At 35.3% G+C, this 22259-nt stretch overlaps 1 protein-coding gene across 5 annotated transcripts in view; it reads right to left on the bottom strand.

Moving 5' to 3' along the window:
• pum (pumilio) overlaps positions 1-20585 on the bottom strand; it is a 144233-nt gene extending 123648 nt beyond the window's left edge. For 3 of the 5 annotated variants that reach the window (XM_088230520.1, XM_088230517.1, XM_088230516.1), the window contains exon 1: positions 19505-20582. Coding sequence is in view for 4 of the 5 variants with exons in the window: in XM_088230517.1 (XP_088086643.1) it covers positions 19505-19675 (171 nt within the window). In the remaining variant the exon portion in view is untranslated. Of the gene's footprint in view, positions 1-19504 lie in introns of all 5 variants that reach the window. The other 2 variants (XM_088230518.1, XM_088230519.1) reach the window with 2 other exon arrangements.
• Positions 20586-22259: the final 1674 nt, after the last annotated feature.

The raw sequence follows: 22259 nt of genomic DNA on the forward strand, positions 1-22259 counted from the left end.
AATATCAAGTTTATTTGTAGCTGCTCGTCAAACTATTGTTGACAAGTTAATTCTATAAATTTAAAAAATACTTACTTGTTTATTTTTATTACCTTATACTTGTTTTTTATTTTTTACTATTAAATCAAATTGCATTGTAGTATATTGGCAAATACGCATTTCATATTTACATATTTTTATTTCTTCTTTTTTCGCGATAATATATGCTTGCTTGTTTATTAATATAACTTAAATTTGTCTTTCTTGCTTACCGTAACACTTTGTTTACTGTGTTTGCTTTACAAAATTTATTTTATAAGCTTATATCTTTGCATTTTTTGTTTATATGCTCACTGTTTTTTCTTGCATACCTTTGTTATTATTGTTTTTTTTTTACTTTGTAAAACTTTTTATTATATCCTTTCTAAATAATTCAACATATTTTTTCTTTATATTCTGTATTATTTAGTATGTTTTATTTTTTATTTTTTGTAAATGCCTTTTGGGCGTTAATGAACAAAATTAATATGTAACGATAATCAGTGTACAAAGATTTGCAGCAGATCGATACTTGAGATTTCAATCTGCCAGCATTACTATGCCAGTCAGTGAAAACATCAACCGACGGGAGAGAAGGGAACTAGTTATTCTAGTTCACGCCCACAATTGTCCCTCAACCTTTCCCACACACGAGTCCTCGTACACACGAGACATCGTATACATACAAACCTGTAGCCACTCCTGAGCTCGACTCTTATCATAGAGCTTTAAAGCTCCGCAATAAAATACAATAATACATCTACTGAGGCTTTCTGGAATATACTGTAGTTACAGTCGCCGGGAGACTAAATAGAATGCGGTAAATTAAGAAACATGTCGTTTATGGAGTATTGATGGGACGAAACGTCCGCGCGAGGTCACATAAAAATTTGATGTTATTTGGACGAGAACAAATTTTATGGACAGGTGATCGCCAAGATATGGGAAGGGAAATGTCAAACAAAAGTTTAATGTGTGGGCTTTGGGCCTTTAACGAGTGCCTAAGGAGATAATGAAATGTTGCAAATTAACGACCGCGAGATAGCAAAAGCGGCCTTCGACAAGGATGATATTTGTTTTTGTTCCAATAGGAACACGGAACACGCGGGTCGCGGTATGTCGTGGGAAACCAGGAGAGATAATGCGACAGAATCCGTCGCAACAAGAGAACCGAACGGACTTTAATGTTCGCGGGCGCCGTTCGCTTTTCATTATGGATGGCCGTAAACGCGCGGCACAACGGCCCGTTAAACGGGACTCGGAGCGGCTGGGAGAGGCGCGTCGCGGCGCTTTACGGCCGGCGCGGCATTAGGCGTCAGTAATGGCCTGTTGATTAAATAAAAATACACAATTGTCTCGATTTATGACATGGTTTACAAGGGCTGTATATTGTGTCACAGCCCATAACATATTATAGGTAAGTTATTGTTATACAATTCTTGTTTTTACGGGTTTAGGAAGAAAGGAAAGCGTTCGTTTAATACCGGATAACTAATGTGCTTCATAAATACGACCATTTCTCCACGTTAAGACATATTATTACAAGAGTAATATTTTCTAATTACCAAATAAATGCTAACATTACAATAGAGATGGAGAATATTTTATAAACGAGAATATGGAAGTCTAGGTATTTACGTGGCTGGCTGATTTAAGGGGCCACTTTACACACAGTGTAGCATTCACCATTCTGCGTAAGTTTGAACATATATATTGAACATGTAGGTACGTCTGGAAACCGGTAGACATAAAAAGTCGGTAAGTAGTTAAATACTAATACTGATTAAACATTAATGAAATTTAGATATAATTATAAACTATGCCGTTTAAAAAAATCGAGTTAAACTGAACTAGATTTTATATTCATTTATTATTTATATTCATAACTACAAGGACATTCCAAAAGGTTAGATTAGCGCGATCAAGTGGCAAGTTGCGCGCAACTTGTTGACGCATATTAACTGTAAAGGGGAAGGTAAATAACAATGAGTGTAATTTGCAAGACGATAGTCGATACCCAAAATTTAGTGGCGCGCGAGGCTTTATCGATCAAAAAACGATTTGGACCGACTGTTCAATTTCCCGTGCCGTCCGATTTATGTTCAACCCCGATCGGTCTCGATCGGAAGGCGAGAAAACTCGGGCTGCGACAAGATGTTCGTCCAGAAATTCTGCAAGGTGAATTCTATTCATTCGGAGAGCAACTGCCCGATTCAAATAAACAATATACGGATATGCGGCATTTATTGTAGGATATTCATTATGTACGATGTCGAGCGGTGACGCGGCAGTTTCAGTGCGAATACACGAATCGAGTAGGTACTGGCTATGCCACTCGAATCGAGATATAAATGTTTATCGGAAAATATTAGCCAGAGCCGGGAGGTCAATAGATTCGTCGATTAATTTCCGGTCGCGATGTTTGTTCCCCTCGAAAATAATATTGACGAAAAATGACATTGCGGAATTCCATTCAATTTCAGTATAACTTGTCTACAATGAAGCAGTTGCGATATTGATATTTGACGCGCACAAATGTATAGAAGATGTGTAGATTCATAGGTAGACTGTGAATAAACTTACGCGGACATCAAAATACTAAAAGCACGTCCGCTGCAATTGATAGTAATATCACCGGCCAGCAATATTATTTACTGAAGGCAGTTGTGGTCACTCATACTCACTCATAGAAACGTGCGTAACCATCTGTTTCTCGTCATTATGAGAGTCGGAGTTCCAATAGGGATATGATTTCACAGATTTTTTTTTGCACAGAGATATTCCATAAGGCAAAAAAAAAAAACCTAAAGCCAGAATCGTGAAACTGTTGTAAGAGCCTCAAGGTAAAGAGGTTACCGACTACTTTCCTTAGTAAAATTGGTCGCAGAGAGTCTGAGACGTTGATAATGGCTCATAAATGTGTTCTCACATGTTCACGTTCACGTTCACATGCACGCGACACATGTTCTCGTTTAAATAAAAAAAAATGTTTACTATTTATATTTATTTATACGGGTTTTTACATTTATCATTAATACATCAAGTGCAGCAGTATAAAATAACTATATAAATTAAGTAAAAGAAACAATAACAAGTAAGAATAAGGAAATGTACCCACTTAGGTATATGGGTATACAGTATTTTAAATATATTTACATATATTTATTTATTTATTTGATACTTTATATACATATACAATAAATATAGATGAAAGGGCGGGCATATTGCCTTAAGGCAATTTCTTCCTGCCTACCCAAACCGTCCAGTTTAAGAAAATTATAAATACATGGACAAATTGAATCTTACAATTTTATACAAAAATTAAAAGCAAAGATTAAGAAAAATAAACATACACAAAAAAATAAATAACACTATACTATGAAGAGAGGAGAGGGGATGGGAACGAAAGAAGAAGGATAAGGGAACAATTTAAATATTTAGATAGTGACATTTCAATCTTGACTTTTAGTGGGTAGATTATTCCACAATCGAGCGGCTACTACTGTGAAAGAGGAGGCAAGAAAATTAGAGCGATGACTGGGTATTAACATATATAAATATACACACATACATACACATGCATATGCATACATAGATACACACTCACACACACATACATATATATATATATATATATACACGCACATACACATAAATGACATATTTTCAACTGTCTTAGAAATGGGTTACTTACTCTAGTTAGACAGTCAAACAAACTTACATTACTGTAATTATTTCAAGTATGATAAGATAATTAAATAGGTGGTGGTATCTAGTGTTTATATTTCTTGATAAGACAAATGTACACCCGTCACTATTTGGGTAGAGGGTTGGTAGGGTGCATCCGTCGCCCCGCGCGACTCACACTAACACGGTGCATGTGCACCAAGGTTTCGTATAAATACGAGAGGTCGCGATACAAGTAAAACTGTCGCATTCATGCCGTGCACTGCCAGCTCTGGCAAATTTAATAAAGTGACACGGCGAAGACGGAAGAACGGGTTAGCATGAAACTTTATGATCGCCGACAAGTGGAAGGGGGTAGATCGAAATACATGTTGTTTGAGATAAAAAAAATTCTAACAGCTTTCTCGTGGGAGATATTATATAGACGCTATTCACCGCGATCTACTAACACAGAATACTAATTTATTTATTTATTTGACGGACTTATGCAGTCCATTCTAACGATGGTAAATACAATTTCTTATAATAAATACAGACACTAATAAAATAAAATACAACTAATAAAATTAAAGCTAGGACAAAAAATAATAATTACTACCTCGAGACAAGATCCGGTCTATCTTAGTGAATTTTTAAAACTAAAAAGATTTACACCAAAAAAGTCCAGATAATTAAGTGTTTAATAATAATTATAACGCAAATAAGATATATATGTGAAATTATTTTCAAGCAATACTAACTTGTTTTGTTGTTTAAATTACGTAGAATTTTTCAGGCGCCACTGAAAAAGTTCAGACTTCGATTACCAAGAGAGATAGGTAATATTATAATAAAGAGGTACCAACGACAATTTTTCATTGTAAAAATATATAAAGTTATTCCTGTTATTGTTCAGTTGACGAATATAAGTCAAATTTTAGCGGCCTCATCATAATAACAATAGGTTTTAGAAGCTGTTTCATTTTATTTTAGGCACTAAAACTTTTCCGAGTGATTTTCGTCATAATGAATATGGGTTTCAGCTACCTATACTCGGTAATAGCGCTTACGTGACATCGGCTCATAAACAATAGCCTTGCATTAGCATAGACACACGCATAAATTGCCGCACCAAGGAAAACGCAGAAGGAAGAAACGTTGCCATCGTACTGACTACAAGAGACAAGAGACTAGGACTCGTTTCCTGCACTTAACGACTCAACTTTTAGCATAAACAACATAGTGAAACCTGACAATCTTCACTTGCAGCGACACATTTTATTGACGATATTACAAAAAGTTTTGTCGACCCATAAACCGTGACACTTTTACCGGCGTGCTATAATAAGTTAGTATTTATGTAATGGCAACACAGTTATACTTATTTCATTTAAAAAGCGGTGAAGTCGTGTGGTTATTTTGAGTATTCATTAACACGTATATTATTATTAATATTATGCAATGAGAAGTACTTCGCGCTTTTATATTTCAATTCGAATTCGATCAAAAATGTGTGCAAATTTCAAATTCAAAAACAACCCAATTCATCACTATCCTACGAGAGGAGGTAAATATTTCAGATTCCCAAAAACAAGAATCAATGAACTTCAGATAACGGTTGATGAGTTGCCGGAAAAGAGTAGGATGCTGGGTCTATCGCATCATTTCGCGGGAAGGCGATAGTTTTTGTAAAAAATAAACATCAATATAGGGAACTAGAGCGTCATGAGTCTAAATTAATAACAATAAATAAAAATTGTAGGCATAATAATTGTAATACGTTGATAATATTGACAGAATTCAATTAAGCTGGTCCAGTTCGAAAAAATGATTAAAAAAAATATTTTTTTTACTTATTCGTACATGTTGTATTTTAGATGTAACAAATTGTGATTATTATACCACTGTCGTATGTATTGTTTATTTTTTGTGAACCATAATAAATAAAATAAATTTGCTGAAATTATTATTGTATGGAATTAAAGGCTGTAAAATGAATATTTTGTACTGCTATAATACCTGAATAATATATATATATATAGTTGCATAATTTATACAGCGCCATTTTTGTGAAAATCACCTAAAGGGCGCTGTACAAAAAATAAGAATCCCTGCACGTTTTGCAGCTACAGAGAGCATGGACGATTGGGATTCTAGTTCCTCCTTTCCAATTATGATTTCCAAATACAATTTTAACATATAGGAACTAGGTTTCAGCACGTCTTGCAGCTACAGAGGTAAGTAATCTGGCCCTCATTTACATTTTGTTTTTATTTGACAACGAAGTAAAGTGTTTGAATGGTGTTAAAATAAAAATATAAAAAAACTCATTTTTAAAAATAGGAGTTAGATTATAACAAGTCTTGCAGCTACTGAGCGCATGCACTGCTGAAATTCTAGACCCCATTTGCATTTATGGATGATAACATTTACATATTGAAGCAAGATAACCAATTGTCCTGCAGATACAAAGGGCATGGACGAGTGGAATTCTAGTAATTTAAAATTATTTAAACAATTTATATAATATTTATTTGAAAAATTTTTAAAATATTATTATTTTGTTAAAATAAAAATGTTATTTTAAACATTTTAGATTGAAACAATAATAATGATGCAAATATACATGAAAATATTCGATCTAAATTTTATTTTACATCTTTGTTTTAGAAAATGTACAAACTAAATTTGCATTGTAATTTATGTAAGAGATCTGTAAACTAAAGTGTACCTAATAAAAATAATACATTCGACCCTACAGAACGTGAGCCAGTGAAGTGGATACATCCAGAAATAGATCAATTATTTTACTTTTTTTAAAATATGTATAAATTAATTCAATGTGTAACCTTGAATATAGATTTTCTTGTTAGAAAATTTAAATAAATGAATAACCTCAATAAATACATTACTGAATAGGTGTTACGCACATACGCTAGAATGCGTATTGATTTTCCTCGATGGCAAACGAAACAGTCACATGGCAATAAAAATGAATAAAACATACAGGCGGAGAAATCGCGGAGGATAATTTATCTGAGGAAATGTAACAGCAGTTACTGCACTATAAATTAGGCACGCCGATAGAGCGGGGAAGCCAAGTGAGATTTTCACACAATCCGATATGGAATACGGCGCTAACCGCGATACATCGGAAGGCGATAGGAACTAGTTACACACTTAATCTTGCCACAGCGTTACTAGCGACACGTTCATCTTATCTGGCGGCGAAACCTGTGCACGATGCGCGGTGGACCGATTTTCTAGAACAGATACGGACAACCTTTTAAGCTCGGAGTGTCAAAACTCTGAAAAGACCCGGCTCGATTCGGGTGCTGTGTCGCATCTAGGAATATTGATAATGCAGATGATTGCAGCCCTAGTAAGTCAAATAAAAACGAAGTAAGCCTAGTAAACGACGAAAGCGCATTACTCGTTCTTGGGCGACGCGGCGATCGCCCATAAACAATGCGTGTCTCGGAAGACACCTCTGACATGTGTCAGGGGTTACCCATCACTGTCCTAGAAGCTAGCTGGCTGGTTGGTACTTGGTACACAGAATATAACATTTCGCACGAACGAAAACGACTTAACTAAAAAAAAAATTAAAATGAATTAAGATCATAAAACGACTTCAATGAACACTATCCATCTTTCTGCATTAAAAAAACGCAACATTCGGGAGGGAATAGGACAAAACCGTTAAATCGGTCTCTTTATTACTCAGCGAATTTAAATTCCGTGTCAGTACGGAAGCGACGCAATTAGTGTTGTGTTTTATATTGCTATGTGAAGGACGCAACGCAGACAAACATATAGTGACCGAAAGCCGGTTGAGTCGATTTTATTCTGATACAAATGGCATGTTTACTTTATTAAAAATATAATAATATTAAAACGACCCATTTAGCTTTGTGATTGTTTCGTTCCGACTAACTGATAATCTTAGTGACTTATTTACGTTTATGTCATTTTGTGAATAAATAAAAACATGTTTTTGGTGACCTGATCTGACCAAATAAAAATTATATCAATATCAAAGATCTTTTGTTTGTTTTTTTTTTCAATCTAATAATGACTCATTAAAGAAATGTCTTGTTTAAACTTATAATAATTTAACAAATTACTCCCGAGGGGGTGAAATCCAGTCTTTTATCTGAGAACATTTGGACAAACTCAAATATTGTAGTTGTAATAATTTATTTTTATTACGCTTTTTTTTCATAGATTTATAGCTGAAAGCCTTCGGTATATTTTATAACTCAAAATTTGATGCTTTCTTTGAAAAATACGAAATAATACGAAGATGTCACAGTTAACATTCTCCTTTTGCAATTTCCCAAAAAGTTGATTTTTTTAGTTGAGTCGTTTTCATCCTAAAGGTGCGATATACCCGACAATAGCAAATAATTTTGCAGCATCAATACCCCCCACAGCAATACCCATCCATCAACTCAGAATTGACTTTTACAAGGGGAAATAGGTCAATTTCGGATTAGACTAATTGATAATCTATTTCAGAAGCTCGTCTTAGAAATACTTAAATGGCTAGATTATGAGGCCTCGTAAGCCAAATAGTATAATGTCAGAGTGTATTCTACAGAAATCTCAATTTACTGTTTTTTTTTATTCTGTGTTATATTTGTGTGAATTTGAATTATATTTACTATTTTTTACAAAAGAATTGAAGTAATGAAATAAAAGAAAATCTGTTTTTAAGAAGCTAATGCGAGTTTTAATGAACATTGTTAATTTTTGGGGAAAGCATTTTTTTTTGTGAGAAAGATTTTTGCGTTCTTATATGATTTACCCAAAAAACTCCAATTTGGGGATTATTTTCAACGAGTTGTAAATAAGTCACTATTAGAAAATGCGAACAAAGTTGTGGTAGAGGGGGGTGCGACTCTCATACCTCTGATCCGCGAGTCCGCAACACTAGCCACGGGACCACAACCCGGTACAATGAGTCGTAGATACTGTAGAACTAATAGCATTCATGAATAAATGATTTTTGTCTAAATTGAATGAATGCAATAAAATAAATCTTCGTAGCACTAAAATTGTTGAAAATGCTTTAATAAAGGACAGGCTATTTTTCGAAAGCGAGTAGTGTTATTTATGATATTTAATAAAACGTATAATGTTGAGGATTAGAATTCTAACTGTTTACCTACTAAGAATAAGCTTAGTCTGTTGAAGCCAAGCACTCGTACTCGGTTTACGCAGATGCTTCGTTATGGGCCACCGCACAGAGGGCCGCTGACCTTAGGCTAACTAGCTGACCGTGGCAATACAGAAGGCGAGAAGCATTCCTGCTCGACTAGAACCATTAATTGTTATTCGGGTACTATCCTCGTAATCTAATTAAATGATATTCGTGATTACAATCCGGAGGTGCAATTGGTCGGCTTGGACAAGTTAGCCAAACTAGGCGTCAGAAGCCGCCCACAACCAATGTTCGGCACGGGTGGAACTTTAAATGATTTAAAAGTTCGGGCTGGCGGCGGAGAAAAGCAATAAACAATAGAAAGGGCAGACAAACTTAAATGGGCAAACACTGGACCAAGTCGCAGTGGGTCCAATACTTCCAAGTGGGAAGTTCAATTCGCAATAAGAGAGTGCTAACTCTATTGTCGGAATTGGATACACACAGATAAACTCCGCCTCAAATCATTCGCCTGGGTGGGAATGGGAGGAGTAAATAAAATAAAATAACAGTCCCCCGGGAAACAAAAAGCAATTTTACGGGGAAACAAATCAAAAGAAGCAAAAAGACCGATACAGTGCAATATAGCGCCCGGGGTGCCACCTTCGGATCTAGGACGGCCAGTAATGTTACATTTATGGCCCAAATTGAGAGGTTAACGGTTTACGTAGGTAAGTAGAGTATAATATTATTTGACGGCTGCGGTTAGTTAAACGGAATAATTGTATGTTAGAGAAACCGCAGACTGCGGATCTAGCGGAGGAGTATCTGGGTAATCGTGCAGCTTCTGGAGTAGTAATCTCACGAGGGTTCACGCCACACCTCGCCGTCCTGAGAGAATTGCACCAGCTATTATTCACCGCACGCCGTATAGCTAACCTGACTGGAGGCAAGTTTCAGCAGAGCTGTTATTTTATGTAGGCGTTTAATAATGTACGAAAGGAAACCGCGCAACCGATCGAAAACAATCAAGCGGGAGAATCAGAGTTTTAAAAGAAACAAATAGGTGTCAGGAGCAACAAGGCAATTTTGTTTTAAGAACGTTGGCTTTCTTATATTTGGAGGTAAAGTATGGACTTTACTAGTTACGGATCACACAATGAGATATATCACTCGGTCACACGTTACGAACGAATGCACCCTACACTCAACACAACTCACATCCTACTCACCGCATTTCAATGCTCGAATTAATCAAGCGAATTTACTTAATACAAAGAGGATTTGCTAGAGACTCCGAAAAGGCATGAAATAAGTTAAGTTTTTTTATTGAAAATAAGTTTTTCGCATTTCGTTAATAAATTCCGTTGAGTTAATATTTTATATTCTCTAAGCGCGGTTAACTGCTAGATGTTTGCGATGCTGATGCGATGGGCAATAATGCATACTGATAATACCGTACGATCCTTTTTATTTACATTTTCAATAAAGCATATTTATCACAATACCCGTTTATAATACATTATAACCTTTATTATGATGTGCATAGTTATTGTTGTAAGAGTGAACGTACTCCGTGATTCCGCAATACCGAGGAATTCAAATACTTTCTGATTAGACCACATACGGAATCGAAGCAGCGTACGTAATTGCATACACTATACAATATTTATGTAAATAATTAGTTAATTGCTTTTAGAATGTTAATAACAAATTAATATTTGCAATAATTAGCTTTGATTCCGCGCAATAACATCAAAATGTTTATATTCATAACGCGGTAGGAAAAGCAATTAAAAAGTTTTTATGCAATATACATCTTCAATTTATTATGAAATCGAAATATAATTTTAAAATTAAGTGAGGAATTTCTCTATATGTTGAAACATTTTGTTTGTCAGTCCTTATAAGCAAGACAGGATTAACAAAGGACATAACAGTGGGGATAGATGAATAAAGGGAATGCATCAGAAACCAGGGTATCTTCTACGTACTATGCAGGTAGGTATTCACTTAGTCCAAGAGCGGCAAATGCCGTAAATCTCGGCATAAATTTCACTCATGTTAGACAAGCATATTTTTAATTTATATTGAGACATGTATATAATGTGGCGTAGACTTGAATACGTAACAATATTAAAAAACCAAATATTTTCTAAGATACACAGGAATTAGGTACTTCTGGCCGAAAATAATATGAATACCTATTTAGTCCTTCCAGATTAAATTTGCACACACATTGCGTATTGTGAAAAAGACAAGGTTAAATAATTAGGCTTCATCAGAAATTTAAATGCTACGAGTTTTATTATTTTTTAGTAAAAGTCAAATTATAGGTATACATTTAAAATGCTTTGATTTTTATTATTTTTCAGTAAAAGTCAAATTATAGGTATACAAGTATGATAGCAGCCTCCTATAACGAGCGTCTTGTGGACCTGGCTTGGACACGTGCTGCGCATGCCTCAGGAGAACCTAACCCCAAGTTGCCTCTTCTTTAAACCTGCAGGCTCCCGCCGTCCTGGAAGGCCGTCGATGACGATCTTTCGACTTTATTCGGCGGAATTAAGGGGCGCTGGATTGACGTGGGAAGAGGCGAAAATGCTGGCTGGCGAAAGGGTCTCGTGCAGGCAATTGGTGATGTCCACATGCTCCACTTAGGAGCGGATGTGGAAAGAAGAAGAAGGATGATACATTATACAAACGCTTTAAATTGCCGCAGTCGAAGACTGAGCAAGGGGATGTTTATAAATGTTTTCTATTTTGTTTATTTCACGCTTATTGCGAATCGGTGAAATAGGGACAGACATGGTGCTACAAAGCCTCGACAAACGTTTCAAGATACGTTTCGCTTTAATAGGCATGAAGAAAAACGGCGAGTTTTTCGTCATTAAATCCAGAACGATAAGGAATAAATGCTCATATTCCCCTCTAAGTGAAAATGTGCGGATAGGTCGCTACCCGCTACCCGCTTCCCGGATCCCGCCCCGCTAAGGCCGGCATGGCGATGTGAATGCATATTGTGCGACAGTGAACAAAGAGGCAGATACAACTACCTGCACAAGCATTGGAAAGTTGTGAGCAAACGAAGGCTTTGTGAGGCAGAGGGGGATTTCGTATTGTTTTGTGGGTGGTACAAGGATTTTATACAAAATGCACATGTTTGATAATACTAAAGCCGCGAATAAAATTCTTTTCGAGAAATTAATGCAAAAAAAACTTAATACCGAATTGAAATAATTTTCAAAACGAACGACAAAAGAAATTCACGCTCTCATTAAAAAAGAAGAATAATATCTAATCAGTTTTTTTTTGTACAATGTTGTAAACAATCTTTTTGATGTTCCTGGAGGCTTATTCTGCAACAATTTCGTTCCGTCAGATTATTCGTTTGAAATTTATACATCTCACTCTATCGCGTTCAAAATCGTATTTTGCCTTCGATACGAATAAATTTACGAGACGAATTAGTTACAGAATAGTGCAAATGATTTGGTTAAATGTATCTATTTTTAAGTGCCTAATAGGCCTTATAAGGCATCATATTAATTCTCCGTTCCCGAGAATTCATTCTCTCGAAAAAAACACACAGATGACCAAAAAATATATATTTTAAAATATACATATATCAAGCTTCAAGAACCAATTATTCTTTAAAACAATTGATAATAATTTAGTTTCTAGTATTTTTATTTGTTGGTTTTTTTTTTCTTCATTTTTAACTGTATTTTTATATTTGTAAATTGATTGTTACCTCTGTATATGTAAAAGCCCTTTAGGCGTTTAAAAATAAATAAGATAATACAAATATTCGGGTAATTTAAAATTTTCAGTTTTAACTCGGATATTCGTTAGGGAATTATACAACGAAAGTAGCAAAAAGTAAAATAATCTCAAGTATTCGAGATAATTAAAGGGAATAGATTCCTCGGGTTTAACAGAACATAGAAGCGCTAAGAGTTTTATCCGTGGGAGGTCTGGAGTCTTGCCAGAAAAGTATTAACGGAGGCATTTTTACATTACAGAATCAAAGCTCTTACAGTACTTAATGGTCCTAATAACACTGCTTGTATCAAACAATGGGGTTTGAAACATTTAATCAGCCTTCATCAACCACAGTAAGTTTATGGGCTATTACTTATTATAACCACTGTCACTGCCAGTCTTCGTATCGCAGTAAATACAGAATACAATTATTTGTAGCCTAGTCAAACATAGTTTTATTTTATCGCCGAAGAAAAGAGAAAGGAGCTATGTGATTCTAGTGGTGGTAATGTGTGCGTACATTTTAATGGCAGTGGTTTCGCGATAACTAAAGTGGCCGCGCAAAGCCGAACAACTGTCAAAATAAGACCACAAAAAAAATGTTTATTGAAAAAATAATTAAAAGCAAACATTTTTTGTAAATTAAATTAAAGTAACTTTGACAAAAAACTCAATTCAGACTATTTGGAAAAAAAAACTATTAATCTTAATAAACCTACATACCTCACGCTGCAATTATGTGAAAGTTTTGTATTTAGACCCCTAATCTTTTATTAATGTTTTTGCATTTCCCTGAATATATTTTATTGCGCTTTTCAGGAAATATTATGTACTGTAAATATACATGTCTGTGTTCGGGCGGATAAAGAATAAACTACTGAGAGTGAAATAGATAGAACCAGACCCCGGGCGAGTGTTTTAGACTCGATGGCTGCGCTCTCGGGAAAAAACCTGAAAAACGAAAACAAGTGAAGATAAATCCGCCTCACTGTGTAGTGATTGGTGCGTTCGCCTACCATGCTTGAGGTCCTAGGTTCAATTCCTGGAAGGGCAGGCGTAAATTAAAGATTTCAAAGGTGTTTCTACAATGAAATGTTTCATACTTCCAGGACGGGCACCCACAGTGGAAGGCTGATAACATATGTATGTAATAAATACGATCAATATTCGCTGCAATTAAAGTACCAATTTAGTACCCTATGCAACATTTGATGCAGGTAGGGGAATGGTGTTATATGCTTACAAATTTAAAAAAAAATAATTGAGTGCTGATCTAGAAAAAAACGTTATACTAAGAAAATAAGATATATTACATACACGAAGACAAGAATTACCTACTCAGACATTAGTTCTTAAGCGATTATAAGGAGCAATGAAGTCTAAACTCGGCTAGCATATTCAGTGAGGGCGAGCTTCTGCTACGGACGACCCCGCGGCCCGCATATGCATAATATTAATACAAACACGATCGGTCTCGTGCTCACACTCGGTACTGTGGTCCTCGCTCCCTCTTCCCACCGTCCGCCGTATAGTGTGCTACGCTGGTCCGCAGGCTGAGCGTCGGGCGATACGTCCTCCGGTCTGTTTACACCGGGCCGAGCCGGGATCACCGTTCCGGGGATGTGAGAATATTAGTGTATTTAGTACCCGGAATGTTATAAATTGGGCTTATCGGGAATACACGAGTGACTTAAATATCCAGACGTTTCAAGGAGATTATATTCAGGAAAAAGTTGGTTTGAAAAAATTGGTGATCCAACTAGGCATGGCTTTTACGTTTTGAGATATACTTAATAAATTATTGTACTGTGGTAAATAAACTTAAATTTATAATAAAATTTACAATTACCAAGTGCGTTGACTATACTTCTATTAACTGATACAAGATTGTAAAAATATTTTTTAATACTCTTCCATAGCCTATAGATATATTATATTTCCTATTTGTTTTTTAAGAAGGTGTTTGCTTTTTGTCTCGCAGCTACGTAGTTAATATTAATTACACGAAATAATAGATATTTAATTAGACATGAAACAATTTTTAAGAAGGAAATGCAAAAGTTTAAAAAACATCGACCAGTAACGGCTGGTTTGATTGTTTTATTTTTAATAACTACGCCTTAAAATAACATAATCATTTTTTATGCACATTTAAAAGTTTCTGCGAAATTCGTATCCTGTCATCTCTTTGACAAAAGAATGACACCAATCAAAATTATAATTCAAAGATGACAGGGGTGATTGGCCGGATCCTTCGTTATTAGATTATTTCTAGACCGGATCAAATTCTTATTTTAGCTTACCTAATTAAATATTGAGAATGCTCCAGAATACCGTAAAAGAAAGGTACTTATCATGGAAAAAAATTAACGTACCTATATTAAAATGTCACGAGTACGTGTTAAAAACAAGTATATTTAGTATCGGCTTACAAATCGCAAGTAAATAGAGTAATCAAGGTGTTTCCATTACCGTTCGGTAAGCGAAAAGCAAAAATGGGACCGTAACGGCACTCTTCCCTTCTACGGCGGTTATGACGACGTTGTGGAAAAGCGAAAAGCGAGTTCCTCCGCGAGAAGACATTTGTGCTTCCGCACGCGCGCCGCGGTCGCGATAAGGGAGGCTGCCGCGCGGAGCGGATATCGGCGGGCGAGGCGGTGAGGGGTATTAGGCGGTGCCAGAGAAATTGGGAATTTTCATTACTGCGTGTTGGCGATGCGAGAGAATAATCTAATATTTCACTAACAATCGCGACAGCGAACGATCCAATGACCATAATATTATTTACTAATAAAATATACGTTAAAGAATTCAAAGGCGCTTTTTTGATAGATGGGGATTTCTAAGCCCTGAAGATTTTTAAACGTTAAATTTTCCTATATTCATTCTTAATTTGACTTGTAAATTTAAAATATTCTGTTTGTAAAAGTTTGGCTAGTTAAAATAAATTATTATTCCCTATTAAGTGACATTTCTGTAATTGAAGTTATTGTAAGCGATCACAAATGACAAAATAGTATATATTATTGTCACCCTTCTCAAACTAACTATCTTTGTCACTCACCAATACCGCGTATACACAGACTAGGAAACGAATGTACCTCTCATATCCACATTTTTAACTCTGTGAATTCAAATCATCTATTTATAAATATTTTATGATGTTCTATACTAAAGATTAACAAACAAAAGCTACTTATGGTAATGATCCGGTGCTTATTCATTTTATATTTTTTATATCTTTTGTATGCTGACATACATACATGTACATGTAAATATTTCTTGTTAATTTTCTTTTTCTTTTTATACCCATATTTTCATATTGTTTTTTAGTTTTTAATTTTTGTAAATCTAACTTACTCATTATATTGTTATAGTTTATATTGTAAAAGGCACTTGTGCCGTATAATAAAGAAATAAATATTATAAAAAAATCAACAAACAGATATGCTACGGAATAAAAACACGTACATAGTCTAGCAGTTTCAAACAATAATTGTAGTTGATAAATTGGGTTTTTTTAACGAAATTTCTTGGTGGAACTGCGTTTTAATTATAATAATACAGCCTGACGATGTCGATCGCGACGAAACCCGGTCACTTATAAAAATATAATTAAAAGTGGAATAGAACTATATTATGTATTTTTATTATTGTAATTGTTAAATCGATGAATTACTCCATGATAAGATAATAGCCAAATATTTTATAATCCGGTAAAGCGACGCGGAATAGTTCCATTTCATTACGACAATTCGAGTGTGTATAAAATAATAATAGCTTCCCCCCCAAGAATGATTTCCCTGGAAAAGAGTTATGTTCCAAGCAAACTTAATTAAACCGAGATTAACTATGTTCATAAACTAGACACTGAGACGAGCGATTTGTAACACAAGCGCAGTCACTTCGCTATTTAGCGTACTGGCAATACTTGGTGGGATGTTCCGTGTACAATGCAGTTTAGTTTCAGTTTATTCGGGAATTCTATGTAGTCCTCTGCGCGTACATCGTACTTTACTTACACATACAATATATATGTACTTTATTAAACACCTGCAACTGTGGATATTGTAACGGTTTCCTGTGCAGTAAATGCTGTAATTTAATAAAAAATAAACATTGTATCCGGAATTAAGAGCTCAGGCTACGTATGTATATACATGCTTACATAATCACGGATTGGTTTACATATTCTCACACAAAAATCAAAATGAATAAAAATATTTAGAACGAGAAAATATTTTCCAGATAGAATATTTAAGAATAGGAACTATTCGAAAAACTGCGGTCACATTTTTTAAAAATATAAATTTAAGCGAAAAATTTATAGAAAAATAATTTGTTTTTAAAAATCAATAGAAAATCAGAAATAATAATTTGATATGTTGAATTATAATTTATTGATTTGCTTAGTCGATTTTTCTGCGTACATAATCTAGCTGTATTATGTTAGTCTTTTCACGTGATTTAACTAAATCCATCAAGTTATCAAACATATTACCGAGGAAGGTTTGAATTTCAATAGTACTATCGACAACATATAAATCATAAAAGGAATTGTAATTGAATATTTTAATGTAGTTTTCGGTAGAAATACACATTAAAACGATTTGTTACGGTGTTTTATATTGCTAGTGATATATTAATCAACTAACACCAAAAAATAGGAGAATAATTTAAATGGAAAGAATGCTACCCGTAACGGAAAAAGAATTAGGTACTTTGACAATGTTGACCGAAATTTTTGGATTGAAAAGTAAAAAAATAGTTGAATATTTTAATTTCATTATTTCGATGGCACGCGATAATATTTATATGCCACGAAAATTTCGCAGTGTTTCGGAAAAGCTAACGTGAGTATCAACTTTAATTTTGGAAAAATACTCGAGAATGAAAGAAAATGTTTTACGCCGGGTTGTGTCATTTTAACGGTATAGAAAACCTAATTGAAAATAAGGGCGTTCTTCAATCTAAACTCCTATACTTTGTAGAACGGAGGAAAATATTTTCCGTTCTTTCGTGCTGAACTGACGTTGATTTATAAGGTAACAATGTCGAACGGAATTCGACTTAACACTACCAAAGGATTTATCGTTCCGTTATTTGTAGTGAACCTCTTTCAGATATTTTTATGGTGTAATTTACTAGAAAATGCTAAATCTGCATACATTTAGATATTGAAGAGAATTAATTTTATGAAGCGAAGGAAAATACTAGCACGTAAAATGGTCTCATGATGTTCGTACATAAAAGTATGCTAAAGTAATTCATCAAATAACCTACAGTTCCTCCCGCATAAATCTAGGAATATAAAATCTGGTTAAATAAATAATTTTATGTCGAAACAGTAAAACTGGAAAGCATTTCCCTAACACTGATTATCAATCATTAACCTCGGGCAAAGGAAATAGAGGACTTTAGCGATATAAATATCATGTATCGCGGAGTCCATACATACTCTAAATGATTGCAGGTATTCATTTTAACGCTGGGGAGGTATATTCCCTTAATACCAGCCGTAAAATTGGGGTGTCGGGGAGGGAAATTGTAAATATTCAACATGGTAAACATAATGGCCAGAGAGACGACGAAAAATACATAAATTACATTAACAAATAATGACACGATCTCGCGTAGTAAATTGATTCAGTCATTAAACATTCCGAAGATGAGGTCGTCCGGTGACCGAGTAGAAATGTTTGGGTCGGTGTTTTACCATGGCGGTGAGTAGGCATGATCTGAGAATGTTGCATGTACGATAACCTTTCAAATTGGGTGTTTAGAAAACATGTAATTTCCGGGGGCTGCCACGCGCGCACGCCCTCGGGGGCGAGCAAACACTCAATCCGCTGTGATAATTCCATTTTAATGCTTAGAATATAAACAAACAAAAAATATGCCTACTTATTTTGCTGGTAAAATACTTTTTATAGCACTCCACGCGCTTCGTTTTTATTACTGTCAATATATCTATTTTATTTTGCCTAAATCAACTTTATACAAAGGATTGTGTAATATGCTAGTCGAAGCAGGAAATTATATAGACGACAAACCGCATTTCGTAAAGATTTAAAAAATATGAACCGATAAAAAGTGAAATGAGTACGTACACAATCTACAAATTGCGTTTTGAATGTCGATATTTTGTTCTTATTTTCTACTAGTAGGTAAGGAAAATAGTTTATGAAGCATTTATATAGTAGGTAATGCTGTTTTTTATCGAGTTAATAAATAATAATAAATCTAAATGAGGCAAATTTCTTAATACGTTCACTTTTGAAGATTTATAATATTTTCCTTAAATAGGTATTTTGTGAAATACTCGAATGATTCGCTTTTCATTGCAAAGTTGAAAGTTGACATAATATTGACGCGAAAAATTTAAATAAGACGACGAATATCACGCGTACAAAAAAGGTTGTCAAAACATCAAATATGTAAACAAAGATTTTTATTTTTAGTATGTGATTGATAAAATTATCAACAATTTTGTTGCATCTTTTTTACGAATGAAACTACGGAAGGTTTGACATTAATGAATAAAAATAATATATAAAATACTGTCATTCTTAAAAAAAGATTTGTTTAATTTTTTTTTTTTTAATGAAATACGGCCAAAGTTACAGAAGTTTGACACCTATTTTAATTTTTTTAATATGACATTTTGAAAATTCATTTTTAGTTGAATTTATCGACATATTTTATTTAACAGTGGGGATTTCGCCTTATAAAACGAATAGAAGGATAATTAAAATGAGCGGATTTTGTATTAACACTGACAAATTTTCTTTACTGTCGAAAGAAAACTGTCAAAATATGAACATAAGTGTAGTTCGGATGACGTTTCATCAGTTAGCTCGAGTAAAGAAATGATTTATCGTTTCTGGAGTAAAAGTGCAGATTACCAACCAGTTGTAATTTGAGATCCTTGGAAGCTCCAATAGGGGACATCCATTGGTGTAGGCCGATATAGCGCTTGGGCAGAACCTTCAGAGACAGGTCCGCCTGCGCGTACAGCGCATCCAGGCACTGCTGATCCAGGGCGGAGGCTTCCAGCCCGCAGCCCTCCAGCACGACCATGGCGACTGGCACTACCACGATCTCGTGGGACACTTAATCCATCACTCGAACAGGCGAGGGTAGAAGAGACACTCACTTTCCGAGCACTCTTCGTCTGCTCGGGACGTAAACCGAACTGGATGTTCGCCAGACAAATTACAGCCTCGAGGGCTGTTTCACAATAATCATCTATGGGTTTTGTTCCAAATTAAAATGGTAAATAATACACACTGGGACGAAGCACACAATAAACGCGCAAGTCTAACAAAAAGCTGCCAAACAAGAAGAATCGCGGAGTTTTGATTGTTACTAATTTAGATTAAAATTACTACAACGATAAATAAATATTTCTTTGATTTTATCACAGGCGTAAATGGGAAGTCGACTTAAGGGTAAATATATTTGGTAAAATAAATTATGTTTTAAACAAGGTGATATGCTCAAGTAGCTCGTTTATACTAGGATATGCTTAAAGGAAACTCCGATCACTCAGGTATCATTCTAAGTAGCGCGAGTGCGTGGAGCCGGGGAGACTGCGAAAAAGTTCAGGTCGTCGTAGACTTTCCACATATCCAGCGGGAGTCGCGGTGCCCCGGCAGCCTCAGTTGGCGACGTCTCGAGAATCAGATCGCCGTACGTGCGTGACGGGAGGAATGTTATCCGTAACTGTAAACAGCGGAGAGCTCATCGACCGGCGGAGAGAGCGGCTAACGGTAATCCGGCGATACCAGCTCGCGGGCCGGCAGCTCATGGACAAAGGCACTGCGGCCCCGGAGGCTCTCCGGTCCCGGAGAAGAAATAATATCGCTCGGTCGAAAACAGAGACGGCGCGATCGGCTCGTCGGGTTTGCGTGAAGTAATACGCGGTACAGCTGACTGGGCGATACGGAGGGCGCGCGACCGTCTGGGCCGGTGTCGCTGAGTGACTGGCGCTCGGACGGGCCGGGGGCGGCGGCGGGGCGGCGGCCCGGTAGAGGGAGAGCAGTCGATAGTGGAAGTGGGCGGCGAGGTACACGCTGCCCGCGGAGGACGCCCGAAGAAGAGGATGGACGAGACCAGATAACGCAGACGGCTTTCTTCACTTCTCGGACCGTAAATGGGCCATTTATCCAACATACTCTTTCACTTCAACAATAATTTTGTACCTTAAGCGTGGCAGAAAATAATAAGTAGCTAAACCAATTGTTCATTTTTATATTATTATTAATTTAATACCTAAACAATATATTAATTATGAATGAAATCAGTATTGAATAGTTCAGGTTCCACGATTGAGCGAATGAATATCCTTAAATTTAGAATATGCAATTTGATTACATTACATGCATACCTCGAATGCCGAATCGACAATAATAAGGACATAAATCGATTTTTGACATTTTCTGAATCTGTGTGCTCATTTCTATAAAAAAAAGTAAACAAAAATTTAAATTATTATTAATATTTAAAGCATTAACTTGTGGTCAAACATTTAACGAAATGTTTTTAAATAACCACTTACCGACTTTACTATATCTACAGGTTTCCAGATGTACCAGTCTCTTCGTCAGGACACCAATTAAACCAACATGCAAAACCCACTATACACCTTCCCCTGCTTTCACCCCCTCCCTCTTTTTTGAAGTATTTCTCCCACAGCATGAAATATTTTCATAATCTAATCAGTGCACGTAAGGGCTGCTTATTAAAATGCATGTCGTGTTGGTTTATATTTTTGTGCAACAACTATGGTGAAAGCGTATAGTGGGTTTTGCATGTTGGCTTAATTGGTGTCCTGACGAAGAGACTTGCACGACTCGGAACCGGTAGACATAGAAACGTCGGTAAGTGGTAATATACAAATATTCAATAACATTTAGCAAAATAAACATTTCTTAAGATTGATATAAATTTAAAGCCACAACAATTTGAAATCTATGAATTATTGTTCTGATCACGATTGAAACGTTTTTGTGCTCGTAAGATATATTTTTCCAAGCAGATCTATTAAGAAAGTGCTTTTTATCTTTTTTTTTTCAGCGTTTCGTAGTTTTCCTTTTCCAACGTAAAATTTTTAGGTAAAATGAATAATTTAAAACAACAGTTCACAACAGAGAGCGCTAGGATAGATAAAGTGTCTCTTTTATGAATGTAGGAATTCCGAAAATTCTCAAATGTTAGAATGAGATTGCGCGGTAGATATTCGTACCAAAGTAAAGTTGTGAACGCGCGATTTACCGTTTAAACATGACTAAATTCAAAGTCGATCTTGCGTGACCTCACAGCACAAAACTTCTCAGGTCGATATCGGTGTAAGCGCTATTAAGTAATACGCTCTTGTTTAACTATAGACTTTCCACACAGACTTGGGTAAATCATCGGTAAAACTTATGTTCTGATAATATAGTCAATACTATCTACACCAGTGCGATCAGCGACGCTTAGTTACAAATGAAAAACTAATGAAGTTTATGAAAAAAGACTAAATTAATAATATTTCGTGTATTTTTATTATAATTTATGCTTTATTAAGCTAGTTCATAACATCTACATACATTTTATTACATTTAATACCAAAATTTATCAAGTATTTTTGAACTTGATTTTTTCAAGCTTTCTTTCTATT

The sequence above is a fragment of the Micrasema longulum genome, unplaced genomic scaffold (assembly GCF_059751315.1).
Source record: "Micrasema longulum isolate JH-2025_06_02 unplaced genomic scaffold, ASM5975131v1 h1tg000777l, whole genome shotgun sequence".
Taxonomy (NCBI): Eukaryota; Metazoa; Arthropoda; class Insecta; order Trichoptera; family Brachycentridae; genus Micrasema; species Micrasema longulum.